This window comes from Protopterus annectens, chromosome 1.part0, assembly GCF_019279795.1.
Source record: "Protopterus annectens isolate FY-2018-M chromosome 1.part0, PAN1.0, whole genome shotgun sequence".
Lineage (NCBI taxonomy): Eukaryota > Metazoa > Chordata > Ceratodontiformes > Protopteridae > Protopterus > Protopterus annectens.
In genome coordinates this window covers 1,388,090,589-1,388,113,899 of record NC_056725.1, presented here as the reverse complement: position 1 = coordinate 1,388,113,899, position 23,311 = coordinate 1,388,090,589, and the positions used below count along the sequence as shown (strand labels likewise).

General features: G+C 42.1%; 1 protein-coding gene across 1 annotated transcript in view; it reads left to right on the top strand.

The window, feature by feature from the left end:
- Window positions 1–23,311, top strand: part of MDN1 (midasin AAA ATPase 1) — a 3,484,183-nt gene that overhangs the window by 1,952,505 nt on the left and 1,508,367 nt on the right. Inside the window, exon 48 of the mRNA XM_044071809.1 lies at window positions 8,730–8,932. Within this exon, the coding sequence (XP_043927744.1) occupies window positions 8,730–8,932 (203 nt within the window). The remainder of the gene's footprint in view (window positions 1–8,729; window positions 8,933–23,311) is intronic.

Sequence of the window (23,311 nt, the reverse complement as noted above, 5' to 3'; positions counted from 1 at the left end):
AGGGTAATCCTACAGACTAGGCTTGTAATGGCTCCAGGGCCATTAGCCTAGTACACACCTGTGAACATATGAACCAATACATGCAGAATAATTTTCCAGAAGAGCAGTGAAGTTTAAGATAAGACAGTAACTGAGCAATTTATGTAATGTTGAAGTGAATAAAAATTGTTAAAAAGAAAACAGTGTATGAAGATGATGATGAAAGCTCTTAAAGTTTAATATATATATGAACTTGTGTTGTAATGTAAATGATACTTCAGTAAAGAAATATTAAAAAAAGAACAAAGTAAATGTTATAATTTCTTAAGGTTGGTAAAGTAGATGTTAAACATGTAAGGAGATGTCTTATGATGTCTTATGAAAACATATCAAATCTATAGGCTTACATGTATGATACTGTGACTTTTCTCCTTGCATGGTCAAGGCCTGCAGTGCCTTCCAGTGGAGGCCTGCACATTAATGTATATGTCCCTTGAAAACTTGCATGCATACACAGCCTGTCTGTGCCAGGAGCATGATCTTGGCAGTTAGACTGCATTCCATGCAACTCTGTTTGTTTGTGTCTTTCGGCTTTTACCGGTTAGGGGTCACCACAGCGGAACTCTGGTCTGCTAATGATTGGTAGTTGATTTTTAAGTGCCGAGTTACCAGCCCTGATGCACAACCTTCAACGAAGGTACGCCCATTATGCACCTCTCTGTAGAAGTTGATATTTCAGTGGACTAGGCCATCTCCCTTTCCTTCAGCATGATTAAGCTGGCATTAGCTGTACGCTCCTTTCACTCTCTCATCTGGTTTCTCCATTGTCTGAGCCATTATTTGATTTCTGGTAATGGTTGTAGTTGAGGGTGCATGCCTGTACAACATGGAGCCAGGCTGTCTCACTTTGAAATAAAAGTGTCAGACATCTAAACAAAAAGCGCAACATGCTTAATATGCTTCAGGATCCAAAGGTAATTGTGGGCATATGTTTACCATCTTTTCACAGAATAATCCTTAGTCCATTAGAAGACCAGCACACATTGCTAGTGAAATGACACTATGCTGTTTTTGTTTAATAATGTCTGCTTCAGATAGTCCATAATATCAACAGTGCGCTTGAAGGATTTATTTACTTTAATCACCGGATCCATAGCCTATGTGTGATTGTCAGAGTCAGTTTCATACTTCGGGGTGGGGATCTTTTCATTCCTCCATCTGCAGACATTTCTTATGCATATTTTCTCTTGATAACTAGGCCGAATTGATGCAGCACTTGTATTAAGAAAAATTAGTCTGCAACCTAGTCAGACCCTCTTACCTATAGCATTTTGGAAAATTTGGGAGAGCCTCTGCATTAGTGATGGGTTTTTGAAGCATTATAGTAGGAGGCAGAAAAATAGTATTACATGCAGCGCACAGTGCAAGAGAATGGTATTTAATAATTTGTCAGGCTTGAAGAGCTATGTTTGTTTACCTTTGTATGCTGTAAACAGTGATTTTTCTTCATTGCTTAATGCATCATCCAGCAGTCTCTAGCCCGTTGAATGAATTTGTGTGTGCATGTGTCATATAGTGCATTAAACAGGATGCACAGGTGTCTAGGTCATGGCTGAAAAGGATCCAAGGACAAGTCCACTTACCTGGACAGTAAATCTTAAAAAAAGGGGGGGGGGTTAAGGGGTGGGTGGGTTGGGCAGGACAAATAGAAGGAAACATACATGGCCCTCAACTTGGACAGGATGCTATCTTTCGCGTTTAATTTTAGCATCATGAATTGCAAGTTTGGGGTACTCCTTTCTCCTACCGTATGCTGCAATCTTCTGTAGTGTAAGTGAACGTTTAATCTGACGATGTTAATCTTCATTTATTCCTTACTGATGGCGAATCGGTTCCGTCCTCTGAACCGAGCTGGCCTTTTACCAAGCTCGCGCCAGCCCTAAACTCTTGAGCTAAGGTTTTACCTACAATGCCCACTTCCATGTCACCTTGATCTCATTTGCCGCATTGCCATAAAGCCGTGCCAAGTGTTGTAACTTCATTTTATTACTACTTAGTGAAATTTCTTGCTGTTTTTTACCTTGCTCTTTTCTATTTGTCTTTTCGCATTTCCCACTGCCTATCCTAAGTTTTAAGTTCTTCCCTTTTCCACTTTTCTTATCCTTGTGGTAATCTTTCTACCATGGTTGGTAATCTTCCTTCCTACCTTTAAGGTAGCCTTTGCCTTAGCATCATTGGTAATTCCTCTGTCTTTCTGTTTAGGAAAAAAAAAAAAAAAACTATTCCTGTTTTTGGTGTAGCAGTATATTTCTTTCTTCTACTTATTCCTAGTGTTTTTCTACTCATGTCGGAAAAGAAGGGCAAACTACCACACTCAGATACACAATATCTTTGCATTTACTGTTTGGGCGTCCCTCATCTTTCTATTCAACCGCCCTCTGGTGTTTGTAAAAACTTCTCTTCCAGAACTTTAAATGAGCAAAAGAACAAATTGATCTTAAAAGGCCTCCTTAAAACGCCTTTTTCGGAGGCTATCTCTGGGAGGGAGGGTTCATCCCCTCCTAGCAAACATGACAAAAAGCGACCACATCCTCATTCGGTTCAGTCTTCTCCCTCCGGTGACCTTAAGGAACTTAAGACTAAAATTCAAAATTGTCTGAACTGACCCCTGATGGTTGCATTGACCTCTGCATTGTCTTCATTGGCTATGTCCCCAATATTTACTTCGCCAAAAGCATCTACTTCAGAGCCATCTTTACAGGCCACTGAACAGACCTCGACACCGACATCATTGGTGCAGACTTTTTCAACACTGTCACTCTCGGCGCCGTATCCACCCGCGGAACCATTGTCTGTTCCGACTGACTCGAAATTGAATACATCCGTGCAATCCAGGACAATATATTCACCGTCGATAGACCCTTTTCTGGGGCACCAGTACAGCCCATTCTTAGAGGCCTGAATTCCTGTCAGGATTGTCCATGCGGTCCACTAGGAGCCTTTCAGAACTGGATGTAGTGCACATTGTCGATCAGCTTCTGACGGCCAGAGGGATCACCACTCCAGCTAAGATTACTCTCCCTGTTGGATGTAGCCAGACCTCTACACAGACTCCAGGCTACTCTCGTCCTTCAACTTCTGTGCAAGACTTGAAGCCTCCAGAACAGACATTGGTGCCCCTTGCTTAGTTTCCACTGGTAGACCTCACCGTGGCATCAAAGCTGTCCCTGTGGCTCCCAGTGCTTTCGGCACCGGGACCCTTTCAGGATCGTGGCTGTCCTGTCTGCACTGGAACTCCTAGCTCAGCACCTATTTGTTCCGTGTATGGCGCCATCCATGGTTCCGGGTGTCCTTTCGGTACATAGCCCTCTTTAGACTCCTGGTTTGGTGGGTTGGTTCATCGGAGTGGGGTATGACCCTGGTTCCAAGGTGGTTGTGCTTTGTTCCAGGCTCCCATCTCTCTTCAGGCGGGCTGGCCTTCCAGGCCATGGAGAGGGCCCTTGCCTCAGTAGGTAAGCCTTTGGTGTCGGAATTACCAGGCTCCCTCTCTGCGCCGCAGCTGACACAAGCCACTGTATTGGACACCGGGTACAAGAGTCTCAGGACACCCTGCTCCAGGGTGCTGCTTCGTCTGAATCTTCCCCAGAAGGGCCCACTGAGGAAGTTCACCATAAGAAATTGTGCAAGAGAAAGCACGCAGACTCCCCTGAAGAGTCTTTGACTGAAGACATGGATTTCGATGATGGGGAAGGGTTCCCACGGCCCCTCTCTGATGACGTGTCCTTTGGAGACATTCTTGAGATCTTGAAACAGAGGGGTGACTGGCAGTCCTCAGACCCTTCTTCGGAGGAGTCTGTGTTCCTGCAGGCTTTTCATGCCCAGCCCCCTACCTCCTGGGTGACTCCACCTGCAGACGAGCTTGTCCAGCTTATCATGCAGCGTACATGGAAATGTCCTGACACCACTGAATCTATTCCATGGAAGCTGGACAAAATCTTGTCACCGCCCCCCGAACAGCATCCACATTGGTCAAAGGGTCTTCCAGTAGATGTCGTGGTAGTGACTGCTGCTACCAAGAAAGAACTGGCCGAGGAGAACCAGACTGTCCACCCACCAAAAAGGAGTCCCAGGCAGTGGACAGGCTAGGGAAGCGAGTCTTTGCTTCATCGACCTTCATAGTTAGATCTTTGAATTGTGACACACTTCACCAGGCTGCAGAGAGATTTGATTAACAAGCTCTCCAAAACCTTAGCAGGAGCTGTGTCTGTCCAGGATAAAGTGGCCTTACAGCTAGCTACCCTCTAATCCATTTCCATCTCCTCCATGCGTCTGATATCCCATGCCATGGAAGGAGCTGCCAGAGCGGCTGTTTCAGGCATCTTCATCAGACGTCACGCCATGATGCATTTATGCGACTTTGCGGACATCTTTAATACCTCTTCCTTGAATGTTCCCATTGAAGCCTCTTCACTTTTCGGCCCTAAAGTTAAAGATATTTTGGCAAAGTGCAAGCAAGATGGCAAGACCCTTTCTGCCGTAGGTGTACATTTTTCATCTCCTCAGCATTCTTACTCTAGAAACCAGAGGAGTGGAAAGATGTGGCACAGAAAATCACAGGGTCCTTTCCAAGATGCACATGCCGAGTTTTCCCCTGAAGGCAGAGGGGGTAACTCTAATGGACAATGCTTGTTTCTGGGCAGGGGAGGTCTGTGTAACCAGGGTTCCAGAGAGACTTTCTCTGGCCAGCCTTATCAGTGCTCCTGATGGGTGGCCAAATTGCTTTCCTCTGGAAGCAGTTGGGAGACGTTTCTCTTGTACCTTTCTGCCTGGCATACAATAACAATAGACTCATGGTTACAACGGATAATCACCAGAGGATCTCACATTCCATTCAACTTCTACCCCACTGCCCCTACCCGAATTCCTGACATTCCACCCCATCAAAGGGAAGCAACAGCACTAGAAATTCAAAAGCTGTTGCAAAAAAAGTCATCCAAGAAGTCCCACCAGACCAAGTAGGATCCGGATTCTACTCAACATTCTCTTTAGTGCCATAAAAAGGCAGGGGTCTGGTGACCGATTCTAGATCTCAACTTGTTAAACAAGTTTATCAAACAAGAGAAATTCCGGATGGTCACGGTTCAGTCTCTCCTCCCCTTGCTGGAGAAAGACTATTGGATGTGTTCAATAGATCTTAAAGATGCGTATTACCATATAAAAATGGACAAATGCTCAAGAAGATACCTTCTCTTCTGTGCAGGGGCCGATCAGTTTCAGTTCTGAGTTCTGCCCTTTGGACTCTATACAGCCCCGAGAGTGTTCACCAAGTGTATGGCAGTAGTAACAGCTCACTTGTGTCTACAAGGATTCCAGGTGTTTCCGTATCTGGACTATTGGCTCTTCATTGCCACCACCAAGCATCTACTGGAAGAGACTGTTATATACTCTGAAAATAGCTCAACATCTGGGTATATCCATAAACTGGAAGAAGTGCAACTTAACCTCATCTCAATCCCTAGAATTCATTGGGTTGTCCTGGACACGAGAAATTGCTAAGCATCCCTACCAGATCACAGGCTTTAAAGGATAACATCCCAGGTCCAGAAGATACTCTGTCACGACCTATCCCTGGCTCGATCTGTATTTCAACTGCTAGGGTGTATGGCAGCATCTATCACCATAGTGAGACTTCTGCAGTGGCTACTACTAACCCAGTGGTATACCCTTACAGCACTCTGTCCTTCCTAATCCAAGTGACTCAAAGATGCAAGCAGAACTTAATGTGGTAGATTTAACCAGATGGACAGTGGTCTTGCTCCTTCTGCCCCCATCAACCCAAGGCCACTGTAACCACAGATGCCTCCCTGTTTGGGGTAGGAGGCTGTATCAGGGAAATACGGTCCAAGGTACCTGGTCAGAAACAGAGGCCTGATTGCATATCTGTGTCCTAGAACTGAGGGTGGTGCTTTGCGTTGCAAGCATTTCACTCTATCCTTCCTTCAAAGACCATTGCCATTCAATCAGACAACATGTCAGTTGTCTGGATCGTCAAGAAGCAAGGAGGAACCAAATCCGACCCTCTGTGTTGCGAATCTGGCGATGGGCGATAGCTTCCAACTGCTTTCTGATAGCAACACATTCCCGGGAGCTCCAACGTGATTGCCGACAAGTTGAGCAGATGCATTCTTCAGCCTCAGGAGTAATCCCTCAATCCTCTAGTAGCGGCAAAACTTTTCAAGTGCTGGGGCCAGCCTTGCTGTGACTTATTCTCCCCTCCAATCAATCACAAATGCAGCAACTACTTTGCCCTAATCCCACCGTCGGGGGAGTCACCGAGGGACGCTCTGGTCCACGATTGGCCCTCGGGTCTTCTATTCCTTTCCTCCTCTCCCTCTCATTCCTCTGTTCCTGAAGAAAGCCCTCCGGTTGAAAAGCAAAGGATCCTCATTGCCCCCTATTGGCCTTGACAGTTTGGTTCCTCTTCCTTTGGCCTCACTTTCTAGATCAACCATGGATCCTAGAGCCATCCATGGAGTTGATCTCATACCCACAAGGAATGATTGACCCAAACATCTCCAAACTCAAGCTGGCAGCTTGGTTCCTCCACTTCCAATGATTGTCAGGCTGAGTGACCTATCTTCCCCAGTTTGTAATATACTTATTGCTTCTCATAAGTCACCCACCAGAGGGGCTTAACTCAGCAAATGGAAGAGATTCTCGATATGGATACAGAAGAAAAAACTAGATCCTTTTACAGCACCTATTACCACCGTCCTTGAATACTTAGCAAACCTACTTGATTCAGGCGCAGCAGCCTTAACTATTTGCGTTCACTTGGCTGCCATTTCTAATTACCATAATGGATTTCAAAACTCTTCCCTTATGTCTCACAGACTTTGCAAAATATTCTTAAAGGGCGCCATCCATATCAAACCTTCTTTTAGAGAACCACTAGAACCCTGGGATCTCATATTAGTCTTACAAAGTCTAACTGGACCTCCCTTTGAACCGGCATCTGATTGTGATCTAAAATTTCTTTCATGGAAGTCCCTTTTCTTGATGGCCATCATGACAGCCAGATGCATATCAGAACTTCAAGCCTTATGCATCAAGCATCCCTATCTTACTTTTTATAAGATCAGAGTATCAGTCCGAACAAGCCAGTCTTTCTTGCCAAAAGTTCTCAGATCTTTCCATCAATCAGACAATTGACCTTCCAGTATTTTTTCCTAACCAGTTTAATAGAGGAGAGTACTGTCTTCACTCATTAGATGTGCATAGACAAATAGGATTCTATCTTGACAGAACAAAATCTATCTGGAAATCAGATCAATTATTTGTGGCCTTTTTAGGACGCAGAATGGGCTGTCCTGTTTCCAAACTAACATTAGTAAAATGGTTGAGGAATTTCATCTCACACATTTATGACAGAAATAATGTTTCACTGCCACATAGGGTCAGAGCCCACTCTACCAGGTCAGTGGCCAGTTCTGCGGTTTTTCATGCTATTGCCCCTTTGAATGACATTTGTGTGGCCGCAACTTGGGCCAACCCTCATGCTTTCATCACTCATTACAAATTGGACTTGGCTTCCAGAGGAAGAGCGTCCTTTGGTTCAGTGGTGCTCAGGAACTTCCTTCTAAAAGGACCTCCCAGGAACAAAGGTAGCTGGGGACTCTGTCCCATCGGTAAGGAATGAATGAAGATTAACAACATCAGATAAAGAAGTTATGTCTTACCTTAACGTTCCATCTGTGTTGTTGATCTTCATTCATTCATTACTTCCCACCCTCCTCCTCCCTCCAAAGGCTCCTAGGGGATCGCATTGGCTCCTGTGTCATGTGAATAGGTTCACTGTGACCAGAGATGGCCTCTTCTTTATTTCTATCTGGCAAACTTGATCTGAGATGACAGGGAAGAGGGCATTGTGGGTAAAACCTTAGCTTGAGAGTTTAGGGTTGGCGCGAGCTTGGTAAAAGGCTGGTTCGGTTCAGAGGATGGAACTGATTCTGCATCGGTAATGAATGAAGATCAACAACACAGATGGAATGTTATGGTAAGACATAACTACTTTATATTGACATATGCTTATTTTTCTTTTGCTTGTGCCAGATGCCTTGTGGCCTTTGGCAGAAATCATTTGAGAACCTTACTGCCATGAGTTCACCAAAGAGCCAGGATTGTAGGCAGACTTAGTTAGGGAAGGCTAGTAGATACTTTCACATTTTTTCTCTTCTTTTCCTGGGTGATCTGTAGCACTTACATTGTTCAAGACACCGTTACAAAACTGCATAGCATTCAGTGGACTGCAGTTTTCTTTTCAGCTGAGGTAGGCAAACCTGTGTCATAATCTTCAACTGCATTTTCTGAACTGTAGTAAAAATGCTGGTAAAATACCTTTGGGAGAAAGAAAGAAGACATTGGGTTGCAGAGTTTATAGAGTTTTAAGTGCACAGTATCGATCAAAACACCATTCTCAGGAATGTTTGCTTCCATGAGGTTTGACAGATTTTGACAGGACATGGTTTGTTTTCTTATAATACTTGAAACTGTGCAGTAGAAGCAAGTTGGAACAAGCATAACATTAGTACTTTATTTACAGAAGGAATTGCCAAAGCTAGATTAAATACTTTTAAATGAGAATGTTTTTATATAAATTCGAAAGTTTGATAAAGCCGCATATGCATTAGATTTAATTTTTTAGTTGCTGACAGTTTGTTTTATTTATTTATTTGCTTATTGTTTTTCAGCTTGTTGTTGAGGTAGTAGAGAAGCAGCTCTGTCTCCTCCACCCTCAGGAAACTTGGGGTAGTTCCTTGTTAGCAATGGGGCTGTGGCCTGATTGTGTTCCATCTGCCATGCATACTGCAGAAGACTCGCTGTTGTCTGCTATTTATCGAGATGGGCAGCTTCTGTTGTACTGCCTGAAGAGGCTCAGTTTAAAGCACAGCAGGTGAGTGAGAAAGCTTCTTCACTAAACAGTTGGGAAAATTCATGGAAAAATATTTTTATATTTTTTAATCACTACACAACCAAGTGTATATATTTATTATTTTAGACTTCAGAATTGCAACAGAAGGTTGCAGACAGTGTTAAGTGATATGGTATCGTGACCATGTTATAAAAGTGCTATGTACATGTCTTGGGGTGTCTAGAGAAGATACATGACTGCATACCCTGAAACATCTTTTGGAAGTTATTGCAACATTCTTGGCTTCAGGAACCACTTTTGTGTTTTGTTTGAGTAGGGAGACTTTTGCATTCTTGGTAGGATGTTGAAAGCATACAAGGTAGGTGTAGGACTGTTCCAAGGGGGTGTGCTCTATCTGCTCCTTTTTATTTTCATGGAGAAAATGTCAAAGTGGTGCTACAGCCACAAGCTATGCATTTTCAGACTTAGAGGTTGCTTTTTTGATGTTTGCAGATATGCTGAATGACTAATTTCCACCAGAATGTGGACTGTGTATCAGTCAGGTTAAAAATCATAGCTTCCAAATCAGAAGTCATGTTTATTTGCACAAAAGTGACTTATCTGCAGGTGTGGGAGAATGTTGGAGAGTTGAAATATCTTGTGGTCATGCTTATATGTAAAGGCAGAGGGGATTGTATTATTAACTTATTAACTGGTGGAACGGTACCATGTCAGCAGTGCTACAGTTGTTGGACTGACGTGATGGGAAAAAACACATGATGGTGTGAGCTCTCACTTTATCAGGTGTTATGTGCCCCAGCACTACTTAAAGCCATGAACTTTGAGTAAATGCTTGAGTGAGATATTTTGTAAAATGCCTTGGTCAAGGTAGGCCGTGTGCACTGTTATGCAGTCATCCATAGCTTTAATGACCTTTTCAAAGAAGTCTACCAGGTTAAGTGGGTATGACAAAACCAAACTGGATAGGGTCCAGTGTCTGTAGGTTTCCTACATTGCTGTTTATCAGATCCATGATAATTCTTTCCATAGTCTTGCATATGAGACTATGTAGACTTATGGGTCAGTTGTTACCTGGGTTTTTGCATTGTCCCCCTTTGTGTAGATAGATAACCACTGCATTCCTCCATTCATTTGGTACAGTGTCTGTCTGGTGGCTATGATAAATAGAGATTTTAGCAGCTCTGATGGTTCATATTTCATTCTGTTTGGGGTTCTGAATGGAAAGATAAGTCAGCAAGTAAAGGAGAGTATTGCTGAAATTGAATTCATCCTCAAGCCTTGATGAGTACCTTTATGAGGTGGACCCCGTATTTCACAAAATCTCACCAAGACAACACTGACATATAGAATATATTTATATAGCATGCATCATGGACAGAAGTGGGTTAAAAATTAGAGAGCTGGGTGTGCAAGACCCAGGATAAAAAAGTGCCCAGTCCTGGTAGGCACACTGGTGCTAGGACTGGAAAAGATCGTGTAGAATCCTCAAAATACGGAAACATTCCTACAATGAGGCCAGGCCAGGCCCGTGGGGAGGATGGGTGGTCCTGTTGTAGAAGGAAGTAATAGTCCACAAAAACTGACAGGCCAAAGAAGAGCCATAAAGACGATAAAGTGTACTGTTGAGGATAAGAAAGAAATTGTGTATTGTTACTGTTATGCAAAAAGCCCAGAATTTCCATGCACAAGATATACAAAACGATTAGGAGAGAAATTAGAAGAAAGAAAAATACTTCCTCATGAAAAACTATCAGAAGCTTCAAATAAAAAAATTGTATTCATTAATACAACAGATTTGTGAAAAACCTTATATAGGTCAAGAAACTTTGATCTGTTTAGAAAAAGAAGCATGTGAGAAAGTGCAAAAATATAAACAACGAAACCTAAAGATTTTTGAAAAGTATAAAAATGAAGTATGGTCATGGGAAAGAGAGAGATATTTGATATGGTGCAATATTTATGCAAAGGAGAAAGTAGTTAATCAATATAAAGAAGGCAGCCCCACAGATATTCGAAGAGAAATACAAAGGCATCTGGATATGGAAAATTTCACAATAAAAAAAATCACAGAAGGAATGTAGAGAAGAAGATTAGTATAGTAGAAGTTAAAAAAAATATGTTCAAGTTAGGGAGTGCCTGCAAAGTGAAGGATTTGGTGTAGAAGGTCTAACACACGTTACATCGCAGCATGATGAAGTGAAAGTAAGGAGAAGCAGGAAGATCAAGAGACATCTGAAGAAGAAATATGAACATGGGAAAGAAAAAGAGATTTAATATGGTGTAGTATTTATGCAAAGGAGAAAGCAAAAAAAGAGCAAAGCCAAATATATTTGAAGAGAAATATAGGGAAAGGAATCCATACATAGAAAACTTTACATTGCAAAAATAAGAAGACAGAGGGAAAGTAGAAAAGCAGATTAGTAATGAGGAAGTTAAAGAAATAGAAACTGAGGTTATGGAGTACCTCTAAAGTGAAGGATTCGGTATAGAAAATCTAATTCAGAAAGCACCACAACAGGAGAGAGCATTGGATTTCCAAATTAAGGGGGAACCAGTGAAACAGTAAGCAATTGGTCAGGTGCCATTTGAAGATATTTTGGAGCCTTCCACAGGAAACCAGTATAATCATTCTCTTGAAGCTAAGACAGCAAGGGAGTGAACAGGAAACTGGAAACACTGATGCAGTTAATGTTGAGAAGTGATAGGCCAGTGAGTTCCCATATGACAGAACAACGGATGGCACAGGATGAAATTGAAGAAAATGTGCCACAGGAAGATGCTATAGAACTTTCTATAGAATGCCCACAGGAAATGGAAAACAAAAAATGTGCCCTCAGTTTTATAAGAAAATGAGCTAAGAGAAGAGTTGCTTGATTTAATAGACATAGGTAGACATATTAAGATCAATGAAAGAAATAGACTGCAGAAAGTCAGTAAGACCCAAAAAGTCAAAAGTTTGATAAAACAAATCAGCACAGTAATTAGGACTCCACACAGAAGGAACTCCTCGCACTCCAGCCAAGAATTGAACGGGAGAACCTCTTGCTGTGAGGCAACAACACTACCGCTGCACCACCGCGCTTCATGCTCACCAAATAATTTATAAAAATCAGTGCATACCAAGATTGTATATTCCCCATCTGAAGGAGGCATGGACCTCCTTGAAATTGATTACATGTATAGACCTGTAATTGTGGCACTTCACACATTTGCTGACCTCAAAAGACCCAAATCTAGTGAAAGTTTTGAAACCTGAGGAGAATAAATCTACGATGACTTCTCTACTTAATCTTGTAGAAGCATATTGGCTTCAAGCAGGAATAGAAATCAAATCAGAATTAGATAAAACTGAATGTGCCAAAAAACAAAAGAAGGAATTTAAGGTGAAGGACCAGATGAGAAGGCAAGAAATGTGGAACATGCATAAATATAGTTGCAAGTGTAGAAAACTTTTGGAAGGACCTCAGGTTGATCAGAAACGAATGCAGGAATGGTGGAGAGGTGAATTCAGACCAAGCGATGAAAGGTTAATTTCAGTGGCCTAAGACAGTGGGCTTTGTACACGTTGGTGTACAAAGTCCATTGAACATGTGGGAGAAACAGACAAATGTAGGTTTTGTAAAACCAAATTGGAAACAGTTGCACACCACGTTGCTGGTTGTGATATACTAATGACAGAAGGACTATATACTAAAAGGCATAATAATGCGGCAGTATTGTTGCACTGGGGATTGTGCAAACATTATAGTATTGGTGGGTGAAAAACACTGGAAACTTGAGCCACAAAGCATCATAGAAAATGTTTGCATCACATGGGATCATCCACTACCCAACAGTTCAAAAGATAGATGCTAGAAAACCAGAAATAGTGTTGTGTGAAAAGAAGGCAAAAGTAGCATTGGTCATTGAAATCGCCACATCCAGTGACTACAGTGTCTTGCGTACAGAGAAAGACAAAGTGATAAACTATCAGGATTTGCAGGCAGAAATGAGAGCTATGTGCAATGAAAGATACCCAGACAGTTCCGATAGTAGTAGGAGCAATGGGTCTTATAAAAAAGAATCTACAGTCATATTTAGATATTTTACCAGTACATGTAACTCCGTACGAATTGCAGGAGTCATTTACTGGGCACATTGAGGGTGCTGCAGAGAGAGTACTTGTGGCTGACATCAAAGATTGAAACAATACTAATTTCATGAACTTTAATCGTATTTTGACTTGGGAATGGGCTCCATTCCCATCATGGTATTAGAAACCCAAAAGATTTGTAGAAATTAAAAAGAGGCAACCTGGGATATTATCAGGAACCACCATAGCAGTGCTGTTAGCTTTAGAGAACACAGTGAAGACTTGCTTCATAGGGATAGTTGGTGGAGAAATGATGGGAAGATATCTCTTGGAGATGATGGGGGGTCAGAATGGAGCTAAATTTATTAGCCAGCAGGTTTCCTGTGTCCTCTCACTCTCTATAAGTGGTTCCATTTCACCATTAGTTCTGCAAATTGTTGAGTATTGGCTTTATAGTTGCAGATATAACCGAAGAAAACCTTATGGTTGTCCTTAGCTTGAGATGCTATTTTTATCTCAACTTTTGCTTTGGTGGACTTGATTAGTCCCCCTGAATTGCTTGTTCAGATTGACAAGGGATTTTTTTGTACATTCCTGGCAATGCTCTTCCTGTTTTTGGACATGATTTTCTTTCTGTTGGTGTACGACGTATTTTGGGATTTCACCAGGGCGGCTTGTTTTTGGCGGTTGTTCTATGTTTATTTCAGGTAGGTATAGCTGACTCTATGCAGCTGCTTACATGATTATACATGATTTCTGTGCACAATTCCACATAGGCAGCTGTGTTCTCAGGTTTGGGGGGCTTAGCATTTTGGTAAACTGTCAGTAGGGGGAAGTTAACCTTGGAACATTTTTTAAATGTTCCTAGGTTAGCTGAGGTGCCAGGCTTAATATTTATTTCAAAAGAAACAGTCTTGTGAGTCAATCTGACCAATGAAGGCATTACACTTGGGGGTGTGTGTGGGGGGGTGCATTGTTCCTCTTTTTGTGAAAACCATGTCATGGATACTTGTTCCCCTGATGAGTGTACAGACCATCTTTCCCAAGTTAAACAAAGCACCTTGGAGCACTAAAAGCAGCTTTTACCAATGTAAACTACTGTGTGTGAACAAAAAGCCTGTACCACCATGGTGGAGGTTAAAAGCTAGTTTAATAGACTCAAACAATAAAATCTATAAAAAAAAATCTGTAAAAACTATGAAACTCAGAGTAAAACTAAAAATAAGTACAAGTGGATAAGCGCTTTCGTCAGTTGCCTTCCTGGTTTGTTAGCAGAACTTCCTGGTTTTAAAAGGTTATCTGTCACTCTCTCAATCTTCTCAGAAATCTCTGCCCCTTGAGCAAATGCTTTTAAGGGACCAGCCCATTTAAGCCAGGCAACTTGTCAGCCTTATAAGCCAGCAATCCATCCTATCTCAATAATTTCTGTTCTGTTGAATAGATATCCTCCTCTCAAACTTTTATCAGTAACTTCCAAGGCCTTGGCAAACAGGATCTGAAGAAGGCAGCTGACGAAAGCACTTATCCACTTGTATTTATTTTTAATTTTACTCTGAGTTTCATAATTCTTACAGATTTTTTTTTATAGATTTTGTTTTGAGTCTCTTATACTAACTTTTAACCTCCACCATGGTGGCACAGCTTTACTTTGTTCACGCAGATCTTTCTCAGGATGTTATTTAAAGTCCAGGAATCTGTGGTCCTGTATGTTTGAGGTTGAGTATGATGATGTTGGGGTAGTCAGTCAGTCGTGAATATTGTGTTGGGTTGAATGGGAATTGCCTCCATTTCATTCAAGTATGTGGTATAGACTTCTGTATCATGGAGGAGGACGTACAGCTCACAAGGAAGTGGTATGGGACTTTATGATAATTGGACGTGGAAAAGCACAAGTGTCTTGTACTGTTTGACCAGCCTTGAGGTGTGTCCATGTTTGATGTAAATTGAGATTCCAGCTTTAGAACCCTACCTGTGCAGTAGCTGGTATAAATATGTGGAAAGCATTATAGCTTTGCACTGCCTGGGTGTAGTCTGTGGCTGTAAACCATGTCTCGGTAATCACACAGATGTCAGTATTCTCCAGGATGAGGAGAACTTGCAGGGAGTGAAGTTTCCTGTTCAGACTTCTGGCATTAAGCAGTAACACGGGTAGGCTTATCAGGTTGCATTGCCTAAAAAAGACACTATGAGGCCGAAAAGGTTTTAGCCAATTTTCAAAAACCTAGGTGGGGACAGGTGCAGACCATCCCTGGCAAAGCAGAGTGGTCTGCCTACCATAATCTTACAGGCAGACAAATATTGTACCCCCTTAGAGTGACTTCAAAAACTGCACCAATTAAAGTTGGTTATCATTTTTTGGTACTTGGGCATCATCCTTGGAGAAGGTAGACTACTGCTAAAGGCTGGGATCTGATAATTATAAGTTAGGTTGACACAATGTTTCATGTTGGTCAAAGGCCGGATAACTATCTACATGTTTTCCCAGATCTGTGATTTTCTGGGTCAAGTGTTAGGGGTGCCTTATCAGTGGAGTAATTAGCCTGCGTGGCAGTTTTCCCAAAATGCACAATAATGCATTTCCTGGCATTGAGTCTTAGTCTGTGATGGCTCTCAGTTTGCAGTCATCTGCAAACTTGGTCGGCCAAAGGTCCTTGACATTAGCGTGTACCTCCAGGAAGCAGCTTCCAAATAGGAGTGATCCAAGCTTGGAGCCCTGAAGTACCCTGTTGGTGACCAGCCTCTTAGTGGAGGTAGTCCCCAATCCTGACATTTGGGGTCCTTTCTCCATAGCAGCTGGCAATGCAATGAGTTACATAGGGATTTATCTCAAGTTCGGTGACAGCTATACCCAAGTTGGGTATTGTATCAAATGTCTTAGCCAGGTCTGGGTAGGCAGTATGCACTGTTTTCCCATCATCTATTACCATGGTGACTTCTCAAAGAAGTCCACCAGGTTTAATAGGTATGGCATTCCCTTGACAAAGTTAGACTGGGTTGGGTCCAGTGTCTGAAGGTTGTCTGTATCTTTGATCATTTACATCATAATTTTTTTTCCTTGACTTTCCATATTAGACTAGTCAGACTAAGAGGTTTATCATTTCAAGGGTTGGATGATGGTCCATCCTTGTTAAGTGGTATAACTATTGCAGTCCTCAGTTTCTTATGGTACAAAGCCTGTTTTGAAGCTATAATTGAAAGTGACTCAGGTGGTCTGATAGGTCATATTTGAAGCTGTTAGGAGGCATCTTGGGGATAATGTCAAGGTGCACTGAGGCTGTGTTTTTGGCCTTAACATGGGTCCCTGGCATAGTTCAAAGTAGGTTGGGTCCTCAAGCCACTTATCACCGGCAAAGATCCATGTCTATAGGTTCATAGGTTGGTACTAGGCTATCGGCTCTAGGGCCTATACAAGCATAGCCATAAAACTTCCCTGGCTATTTCTTCCCACGCTGTTTAATTCTCTGGACCCCTGTCTAGCAGGGCAACTGACGTGATCCCAGGGGTGAATTTCCTTTGTCCCATCCAATCGGCAAGGTTCCTTTTGAAGAAGGCCAAAGAGGCGCTCTGCTTGACATGTATGGGCAGTCTATTCCAGAGTCTGGGGAGTCTCTGGGTCAGAAACCTATCCCTCCAGCATGTTTTGTTTATTGTGATAACAAGGTTTAGATCCCTGGAGCGTCTGGCTCTGAGGGATTGGGATTTCTTTAAGTGTAGCATGTCGAACAGCTCTGGGTTTGACATGGCCTTGTATGTTAAGCAGAGATTGCCTCTGAGTAGACGATATGCCACAGAGTATAGCTGGAGTTTAAAGCGGATAGCGTAGGGCATTTGCTTTAGACCTGTGATTCTTTTAGTGAGGTATTTCTGCGGGCTTTCCAGTTGTTGCAGATGTCTTGAGCGGTACATACCAAACGGGGCATTGTATTCTGTAATGGGTCTAATGAGGGATGAGTACAGTGGGACAATGACTACCTTTTTTCTGGATGAAAAGCCCTTAGTGATGAGGTGTGCCACATAGAAGGATTTTCTGACTGTTGTGGCGATCAAAGGTGAGACCACTGTCCACCTGTGTCCCTAAGTCTCTTATCACACTTTTGGTGTTTAGTGTACTGCCACCTATGTGGTAATTCACGGGTACATGTTTTTTTCACAAAGGGGATAACTATACATTTCTTGGCATTGAGCTTGAGCCTATGGCTCTGACACCAAGCGTCTGTTTCTGTAAGGCCCTTTTGTAGAGTATCCACATCATTTGGGGATTCAGTAATGGCTCCCAGTTTGCAGTCATCTGTGAACTTTGTTAGCCAGAGTCCTTTATTGTTGGCCTGTACTTCAGAGAAGTAGATGCCAAACAAGAGCGGTCCCAGGACTGAACCCTGAGGTACTCCATTTGTCTGGAGCTGGATTTGGAGTCTGCTACTTTTACATTGTGGGTTCGGTCAGTAAGCCAGTTGGCAACCCATCGAGTGATGTAGAGATTAATGCCCAGCTTAGTAAGTCTATCTATGATTCCAGAGTGGGGGGTGGTGCCAAAGGCCTTGGCGAGGTCCAGATAGGCTGTATGGACCGCCTTACCCTCGTCCACGGCTCTGGAGACTGATTCGAAGAAGTCAGTCAGGTTCAGGAGACAACATCGGCCCTTCACGAACCCAAACTGGGTGGGGTCCAGTGTTTGAAGGTTGCCAATGTCTTTGTTTATAGGTTCCATGATAATACATTCCATGGCCTTGCAGATCAGGCTCGTCAGACTGATGGGGCAGTAGTTCCCAGGGTCCAAGGTCGATCCCCCCTTGTGGAGTGGAATAACTGTAGCTGTGCGCCACTTAGGTGGCACGAAGCCTGAGGTGAGGCTGAGATTAAACATGACACTTAGGTGAGGTGCCAGTTCATTTTGTAGTCCATGTAATACACAGCCCGGGATGTCATCTGGTCCCTTGGATGCTGTATTCTTAGCTTTGGAGATTTGGCTATTTCATGAGATTAGTCCACACGTTGAGTAGCTTGCCTGCTATTGCACCTTGTCTGCAACCCACAGTCTCCTATCTTGAGGATCTACTACACACCACAGTAGATGCCCAAAGCAGTTGGCCAGTGCAACACTTCCTGCTATAGGGCATCATATACAGACTGTGCTACTGCCCACAGCTCCATTCTTGGGTGAGTTTGAGATGGAAACATTTTTTTGGAAGTAGGAGCAACCATACAGGGACACAAGAAGTGCATGCATACCCCAAACAGGCATTGGTCTGAGGTCAGGATTGAACCTTGCGCATGAGAGGCAAACCTTAAACATTATGCCAGCTGGTGCTCGTTTACCAGGTTAACAAATTGTATATAAATAAATACACAGAAGCTTGGTCCAGAGGAAGGAGATGGTTAAACCTACATATTTTATCACAAAATGGTAATGTTGCCTCTGGCATACCCTGTTGTAAATCTGCAGATCTTTGTTCTGCAGTGTCTATAGCTTTTGTTGGCTGAATGAGGATTGATAATGGGTCAAAGGACATATTCAAGCTGGAGGGGCACAGTTCTCCCTTCCTAATATTGTGTTTATCCTGTTTTTAAGAGCAAATTGCTCACACTCTAGCAAGTGTGCAGCATGGTATTATCATAATTTTTTGCATTCTTTAACTATTTTTGCTAAATATTTATATTTTATACTGCAGTGTGAGTTTACATACATTAATAGAAGAGAAAAACTGTAATATTAGTTTGTTTTGCATATATGTTCTGTGTCTAGAAATTTTCATTCACTCCAGCATTACCAAAGTTGGTCAATTTCTGCCTTCTCTTAAATGTCACTCCTACTCCTGAACACTTATGCAACTGTTCTCAAAAAATTTTATCTCTGAAATGTATTCCTTCCCAGTTCCTTTATATCCTTTATAATCTCCATAGCTTTCTGTATGTTGAGAATAGATTTTGATTTCCATTTTCTAGTAAATGCTTTTTTTGGTAGCCAGTGACATTGAACTTTGTAAGGCCTTACTATGTCTAGGCAATTCAGATGTGATATCCCATCTCAAAAGAATAATTTCCTTGGTAATAATCATTTGTTCCCCCAATACTTATGTCAAAGTACTCTGTAGGATTTTTTTTTTAATTTCCCATTTTGTTAACTTTCCCTTAAAGCATGTTCCGAATTACCTCTGTCCTCCCACTCACATATTTCAGCATTTGCTTTGTACATGACGAAAAATCCACTGAAGTCTTCTTGAAGGTATGGCATTACCTATGCAAACACTTTTTATGCAAAAATCCTACACATTCTGGACTTCATTGCTTACTTGGGAGCCATAAACATTTCTTCCCATGTTTCCTTTGTTTACTGTAGGTTTTATTTTCCATCATCCGGTAGTGAAGTGTCTCTTGTCCAGTGCATTCATTCAAGGGCCACTCAAAGTAGCTACTTTCAGTGCTTGTTTTGATAATGTCTTGATTTCAGACATTCTTGCACATTATTTGGTCTTTATTTTGGATGCTAGTTGGTCGCGTTCATTTCATCATTTAATCTGCTGCAGTGTGTTTCTTACTAAGGCCATAAGTCTGTCCTGTCTTCAGTCCAGTTATTTATGCTGTTCACTTGGGCATTTGACTCTTCTGGCCAGTGTCAACAGGTAGCCAGACTGGTGACAAGGTGCAGGACGAGAGTAGACCAGAAAGCTGCCACTGTCATTCACACAGGGTGGCTTGACAAGCTACAGGGAGTCTGCCCTTGCTAGCATCTCCTGACTGGCCATTGCCCCCTAGGTCCTGCCTATTTGCCTGGCATGTCTGCCATTTGTAGTTTAGGTCTTGTGGTTGTGATCATTAGTTTCTTGGGGGGGGCAAAATTGGGGCACATATAGTTGAGTATATTGTGTTGTCAGCCCACCTCTTGGTTCAGGAAGCTGAGGATCAACAAGTATGCTGAAGAGATGGTCCTCGTGTAGAAATTCCCAGGTGTTGCCTGTCGCAGAAGTCTGTCTGATGGATCAAATCATTTGCATGCTTCTCCTGTCCTGCATTAGGTAATTTTTGAAGTTCACCTTGATTTAGGAAATCTGCTGGTATCATTTCTAAACAGAACTAGTAGACTGGAAGCTTTCTAAAAAAAACATTGTCGCCGTATAGTTCTGATGAAGCCTGTTCTTGTAGTGCTCTTATGGCATTGTAAGCAGTTGTTCATGTACCTAATGCATGGCAAGATTGCAAGCCAATAACTAAGCAGACCTTGTCAGCCTGGTTGACTCATTACATATATTTTGACAACTGGAAAGCTTTAACTTTCTGACATGTTAAAGTTCATTCTTCATTAGAGGTTGGTAACACCAACTAGTTGTTCCTTGGATATTTTAGATCAGAAGACCTGAGGTATAACTTGTTTGGTTAAACTCCTTGCCTTCAGAAAGATCTATAAAATGGGGTGTTTTAACAGTGTTGAAAAGATTATTCTGAACCACTACAAACTCCTATTGTAACCACCCTGGAATCAGACTAAGTAAACTCTCAACCACTGGGTGAGTTTGCCCCATAGAAAATTGATGATTCTGTTGGAACTTAACACAATTCAAAATTTTAGGAGACGTTTCATCAAGACCATCTGCCCACCATCCTTCACCCTACTGATTATTTGGACTGTATTGCTTTGTCCTGTAGTTTGGTTCTTAACAGTACCGCTTCACTTGTAGGAAGGAAGTAACCAAAGGATGTGATCAGGGTCCATTTGTGCACTTAGTTAATGCCAAAAGATTGAAAGAAGCCACCTCCACTAATATAGAGGGTTAAAGCTTTGACTACAACATGGGTAAACAGAATTTGATTAGCAGCTTAGGGACTTGCATTAGCTTTTGTGGAGAAAGCAAAGAATGCTACAGCTAATTTGGCTCATCTCTTTTCAGGGAAGGTGATGGAAGCTGGGATCATGCAGTGTTGCTGTTTACAAGGCAGGAGAGGCCTTTTGGTATTGTACATTTTTGAGTTGCGTATACATTGCAATAGCCCATGCTAACCTATTCTCTTGTATAAGGGGTCAGGGCCTGTACTTTATGGCTGTCTTAATGACAGCTTTTCTGTTATGTTAGAGCCCCCAGTTAAGGGGAACAAATGGGCCAGCTGGCCAAGAAGGGTCTTACAGTTGGCAAGCAGAAAGGAAAAGAAAAAAAAATCTCGTTTTGAGAAAAAATGCAAAAGAATCTGGTTGCACATTTTGAACCCCCCCCCCCCCCAACTGATGGAGATGGTGATTTGATGATCAAGAAACAGCAGCCATGTTTCTAGATCTGAAGTTCCCAAACCATTCAGCAGATTCCTAAAAATTCTCAGTGGCAAATGTGCAGTAACACTTCGTTTTGAACATGGATGATTGTGTTTCATCCCGGATTACTCGGGACATATACTTGTATTTCTGAAACACAATGACTCATAGCGGCTTTTCAGGTTTGATTTAAGAACTCAGTTTCAGGTATTGCCATTTGGATCATGACTGGCACATTTTTTTTCTTTCACAAAATGCTCGTCGTACATTAGCTGTTCTTGGTGAAGAGGATCTTAATGTTTTTCCCGTAACATCTGACTGCCTCATCAATAGAAAAGGTATGATGTATTCTATCCAAGATGCTACAGTTTTCTGAAGTCAAGGATCATCTATCTTTGCTGCCTTGCTGCCTTAGAGTCTCGTCTTCCAGGGTCTCATAATATGTTTAGTCTAGGATGTAGGGTATTCTTGTACCTCAAGAGAATATGGTTGCCATTGCTTTATTGACCGCATATTTATTGAAGTGTCAGTAAAGTCTTAGCCTTTTATGAATGTTATGGATATTGTGGCATCCACTCTTAGCTGTTCTGTCAAGCTGTATATGCGGCCAGTTCAGTGGAATGAGAGCACAACAGTATTGGTACATGAATGCTTTGAGATACCATGTCTGAATTTTTGCCCTTACCTAAAGTTCATCAAATTTCAAAGGATATTTATTTTTTCATTGTTACATGGATACCTCCACAATAGGATGGGAAGCCCACCTTCTGTAAATCTGGACAGAGGATAGTATGTGAGAGAAGTGTCCACCTAAGTGTCTTACAAGTCTGAGTGTCATACCTGTCTTCCTGACCTGAAAAAAAAATCAAGGAACTGTTCTTGTTTATAAAGTACAGTGTAGTAACCCATCAACAAGCAGTGGTGATCTGCCAGTTATTGCAACTCTTTTAGGAAATTGTCTACTAGAAGTGGGCAAGGAGGTGTAACGTGTTCCTTGTAGTATGCCACATTATAGGTGTTCAGAACTCCTTAACAGATCTTGAAAAAAGGCATAAACCCAAAGAAGCTTTTTCTGCTAAAGCCTTTATATGATATTTTTATACTTATTAAACATATCTCTGCTTCCATGGCCTTTAGTTTTGTTTATTTGTTTGGCTAGATTCATCTGTGTAAGGATTTTTCTCTTTTGGACTACCTGTATCACTGCCAAGTTCTGCAATGCCTGCCCCTGCAGTTTCACATTTCACCCAGTCTCTTATTAGTGGTATAGCTGTACACTGGCTTGATGAATTGAAAGCCCATCCCCAGAATACTTAATTTGCCTAGCCCTTCCTACAAGAATACATGCAAAAGGTAAAGGTTTCACTTTCACCTGCTGAAGGGATGTATCAGATTAAAGTTAAAAACCCTTATTTTTTGGACACCACATACATCCCCCTACTAACCACTAAGCCCTCCCTGTCATCTTAGACTCATTCATTTCCCAACCCAGTGCAAGAGTCCTTTGCCCATTGGCTAAAGGATAGCATTGAGTGCACCAGGACATGAAACTTTCATCTATGCTGAGGTATTGGAGTGTTTTCTTAAGTCCTAGGTTCCCATGCATGTGGCTGTATAAGCCAAGAAGAGCACTTGTTGTGGGCTTTCATGAGATGCATTTTCTGCTCTACATGTAAAACACTCAGGCCTCACCCTCGCTCTCTGTCTCTTGACAGTACCTTTAGTGCAATCATTGGTCCTCACAGGGTTTCTAGCACCAAACGCATGCCTGGACAGACATTACTCCTCTCACCAAAGACAGATGGCCAGGTAAAGCCTAGTCATTGTTCTCCTCTCCCATGCAACCTCCTTCAGGTGCCAGAACCATTATTCAGTCTTGGGTCACTTAAGTTCTAAGGCCTTATCCCGATCTCTCAATGGACCTGACTTAACTTAAAGTTAAGGTCTTTCTAGCTCTATTATGATCTTGAAGTCGGGTAGATAGTCTTAATATCACTTTTTTTAAATTAGTTTAGTGTTTTTTGGTATGTGTGATTTTTCTCAACTTGTTCATGGTTTAACTTTGTTCTATATTTTTGCTTTGCTTTGT